Here is a 4,166-nt window from a genome sequence, read left to right as displayed (position 1 = left end):
CGAAGTCGTGCTGGTCTATGTGGGAGCCGTACCAGGAGTTCTGCAGGTTGCCCGAGTTGCCCACCACGGCACAGCGCCGGCAGCCCACCGACCTCTTCTCCAGCAGGGGGTCCACGTTCCCCGGGACCACCTGGAACAGCTCCTTGAAGGTGTCGTTCAGGTTGCTGGGACGCTTCTCCCCCTGGAGCCTCTGGGGCAGAGGGCAGAGCAGCAGGTCAGTCTGGACATGCCGCTTCTGGATGGGGACGCAGCTGCTTCCCCGGGCCCGCCAGCTCCCCCGTGGCCCCGCTCAGCCTGAACAGCCCAGGTCCCCTCAGGGGGCAGGAAGGAAAGCGGTCATTCATTCTGCCCGACCGCAGGCACCGACGGCGGGCCGGACGCTTGGGGCGAGAGACTGGCAAGTAGGATAAGGCGCAGGGAGCGGGTGTGGGGGGCCCCACGTCCTCACCATCCAGTGGACACCATCCAGTGCCCACCTCTCCTGCTTATGCCCCCCCTTCCCGCCCCTCGACTGCCCCAGGCCCAGGGCTATTGAGCCCCACCAGACCAAAGGCCCAGCCCCTGGCCAGGCCATCACAGCCTCCCACGACTGCCCGGCAAGGGGTTCCCATCTCCTACGTCCTGGTGCGAGGCTGCCTGCCCAGGACACCCCGTGATGGGATGCAGGGCCTCGAGCAGACACGGGACAAGCCGGTCACTGGCATGTCTTAAAGCCGTCTGGCATCCCCTCTGGTGCAGGACACTGCATGTTTGGGGGAGCAGGGAGCAGGCTGGCATGCTGTCGACCAGGATGGAGATAATAAAAAAGGAAATAACAAGCGCTGATGAGGACAAGGAGTCTAGGTTCTTGCGCTTGGCGGGCGCAAAACCAAACGGGACGGCTGACCGGAGAATGGCCGTGGGCCCCGGCGGCTACACACAGCGCTCTCCTGTGGGTGGCCAGCCTACTGCTGAATGGACCCCAAGAACTGACTGCGGGGTCCCCTATAGACGTGTGTGCTTTCAAGTGACAGCAGCCAGCCGAGTGTCCAGCGACCTCTGCAGAGGAAGCACCGTCGCTGACGGCCGCTGGCTGTCCCTCGAAGGACGCTGGCTCGGACGCTCCGCTGTGAGCTTATGCAGAAGGACACACGTGGTCGGGGCCGCGGTTCAGAGGCCAACAGAAGGGTCTTCAGGGGCTGGGGCCTGGGGAGGGGGTCATTGTGGGTTCGTGGTTTTGCTGGGCACGGACGATGGTGTCAGTCACGCGACACTGTGGCTGCATGTAATGCTGCAGAGCTTCTAAATGGTCAAGGTGACAGATATCATGTTACGCACATTTAACCAGACCAAACACCTGCTCCAGGCCGACCGCAGCTTGTCTCAGTGGGGCTGGGCTGCACCCCAAATCCCGCCCCTCTAACAGGCTTCCCAATTGGTGGGTAGGGGGCTGCTCTCTGAGAAGCTCCGGGCTCCAGGCGGTAGCCGTGTCCTGCGTGAGTGCCATCCAGGGTGGGGGAGCCCAGTGAACCCCAACTATGCAGCCCTGCCTGGGGACACGGGACTCCGACGGGGGAACCTGCCAGGACACGTGACGTGGCGTTCTCATCAGCCCTCGCTAAGACCCACTGGTGACAGGTCCTGGCCCCTCGCGGCCACATCAGCGGGAAAGCACGTCTTATTTAAAAGGAGATCGCTCATCCCGCCATAGCCAGGCCGGGGTTACTTGGCAGAGCAAGAATGAAATTGTAAGATACAATAAAGACAAAAGAGCGACATTCGATGCCACGGGCCCGGTGCTCACCCAGGCAAGCCGCGGCTGCTGTCAGGAGACTGACAGGTGCCAGAGCTGCCTGGCGCCCAAAGGAACAGCCTCCAAATTCAGGTTCCTGCCCACAAAGCCAGAGAGACGAGCCACACGCTTCCTCCTCTGTGAGAAGTGCTCGGAAGCCTGGCCCCGCGGATGCCGTCTCCTGGCTCGCCCTGCCGCCCAGAGTGCCGGCAGCTCTGGGGGGCCCCAGATGGAGGCCCCAGGAGGGCAGCAAGAGCCTAGGTCACAGGAGAGCTGGAGACCCCCCATCAACAGCAGGAGGGGCCGAGCTAAGCGGGGGTCCGGCTGGGTTTCTGCACGTCACAACCCTCTGTGACCCCTTGCAGCTGGGCTAGACAAGCGGGGGGCCCTTCTTCCTGGGAGAGGAATACAAGTGGCTCCCCCTCTCTGCAAGGACACAGGCTCTGAGCCCCCCAGGGGACCTGAAACCACAGTCGCGGCACCCCTGAATACTTGCTGCACATTCCCTCTGCTCCAGGCCAGCGAGGAGGCGAGGAGGCGTCACCTCTAAGGCAGGCGCCAGGGAGCCAGGGAGCGAGGCCTCGCTCAGTTATGGGGTGTTTGTAGGGCCCTTGAGGGGCGGTGCAGCGAGCGCTGAGACGCGGTGCACCTCTGTATGCAGCAGGGACGCGCCCTTCTGTGGGGTTCACGGGCTTGGGGCCAACGCTCGTCCCGGACTCCCGGTAGCCTAGGAGCTGCGGCCGAGCGTCCCCAAACAACAGTGCTCAGGCCTCAGTGACATGCGACGCAGACACAGCAGCACGCGCTGTTGGGGAAAAGGCCCCAAGAAACGTGCCACAGCCTCCGATTTGTAAACACGCAGGAGGGTGCAGGTGAACGCCCCAAAAGCGAGGTGACCCGCAGTCCTCCCCAGCGTCGCTGCAGGAGTCAATGGCCAGGGCTCCCCCCTGCTGAGCGCCTGGGGCTGAGCGCCTGGCCGCTGGAGCTCCAGGCCTCCCCACCGCCCCCCAACCCGGCTCTCACCAGCCACCACCTGGAGGTGTCTTCCTCCAAGAAGGCGTTCTGCTCCGTCAGCAGCGGCTGCATGGACTCGTTGAACCTCTCGTCGAACCAGGGGGAGACCTTCCTCTGCCCGACGCAGCGGACGCAGCTGCACGGCTGGTGTGGATACTTCATGAGCTTCTTGAAGTTCCTGGAGAGCTCCATGACCATCTGCTTCGGGAACCAGGTGGTGGTCGCCACGGTGTGGGAGAAGTTCAGGAAGAAGGAGGTGACGAAGACCAGGAAGACCAGCAGGGTGAGGATTTTGAGGACGCTTCTCCTCATGGTTGCCACTTCTGCTCACCTGGCGGGGACCTGGGGGGCCGGGCTGGGGGGCCCCGTCCTCACAGGGAGAACTCGGGAGGAAACATCCAGAAATGAGGCTTGGGTCACGAGGCGAGGTGGGGGCTCCCGGAGACTGAGGCCGCTCTGCTCCAGGGGGCCTCACTTCCGCGGGGCCACGGCCCACCTGCTGGACATCACCAGGTGACAGTCAGAGGTTATGCGGCCCACTCAGGGCGGGTGGGATCTTTTTGCATACTTGTCTGGTTTTGGGAAATGAAAGAGCGTTCTCTGTCAGCAGCCTTTGAACAGCAGAAAATGTGTCTTGGTGAGGCTTTAATCAAACTTAACAGTGACTTCCTTTCCCATCCACGGGGCCCGCGGGCTGATTAATCTTTGTGGTGGTCAGGGTGCCTCCGGGGTGAGGACCTCGGAGGACAGGTCGTGGTGCAGGGCAAAGCAAAGCGGGCTTTCCAGCGTCTTCCAGGAAGGAGTGTGGGAGATGATCCTTCGTTCGGACTTTTCCTGATCCCACTGTATACAGAGGTGCGGTGGTCAAGCGGCGGGCTGCAGGAAGGCACAGAGGCTCATCTGTCATCTGCAGGGAAGGAGCAAGAAGACAGAAGGGTTCCGTTAGCTCGCAGTAAAACAGGACTTCTCCCCCCATCTCGGGCAGGATGGCTTCCAAGAGCCTCACCTCGAGCCAAGCCACGCCCAGGCATTTGCCTTCTGGAGCCTGGGGGTGTGGACTGGAGCCTGGGGGTGTGGACCACGGAGATGGCACAGCTGTGCTGGAGGGTGCCCTGGGGCATGGGGTGACCCACCCCTCTTTCCTGCAACCAGAACCCCGCCCATGGGAGCATCCATTGTAAAATGAGCCCAGGATGTCGTGGATTCACATGGAGACGAGGAAAGGCAAACTCCTGTCTCTGCTTTCCTCTCTTCTGGATTCCAACAATAAAAATCGGGTGTGTGGGCAAAAGTAGTGATAAAGGACTGATCACAAAAATATACGGAGAACTGACGAAACTCAACAAAAATAAACAACCCCATCAAAAAATGGGCAGAAGAG

The 4,166-nt window shown here is 61.8% G+C and overlaps 1 protein-coding gene across 1 annotated transcript in view; it reads right to left on the bottom strand.

Annotated features, from left to right (window-relative positions):
• The window catches only part of ST3GAL1 (ST3 beta-galactoside alpha-2,3-sialyltransferase 1), a 69,453-nt gene that overhangs the window by 5,638 nt on the left and 59,649 nt on the right, over positions 1–4,166 (bottom strand). The window contains exons 4-5 of the mRNA XM_012723012.1: positions 2,795–3,692; positions 1–190 (exon numbers count right to left, since the gene is read on the bottom strand). The exon at positions 1–190 is cut by the window's left edge and continues 3 nt beyond it. Of these exons, the coding sequence (XP_012578466.1) occupies positions 1–190; positions 2,795–3,097 (493 nt within the window). The 5' untranslated portion in view covers positions 3,098–3,692. The remainder of the gene's footprint in view (positions 191–2,794; positions 3,693–4,166) is intronic.

The sequence above is a fragment of the Condylura cristata genome, unplaced genomic scaffold (assembly GCF_000260355.1).
Source record: "Condylura cristata isolate star-nosed mole 26May11 unplaced genomic scaffold, ConCri1.0 scaffold00009, whole genome shotgun sequence".
In the NCBI taxonomy this organism is placed as follows: Eukaryota; Metazoa; Chordata; class Mammalia; order Eulipotyphla; family Talpidae; genus Condylura; species Condylura cristata.
This window is presented reverse-complemented; position numbering and strand designations above follow the sequence as displayed.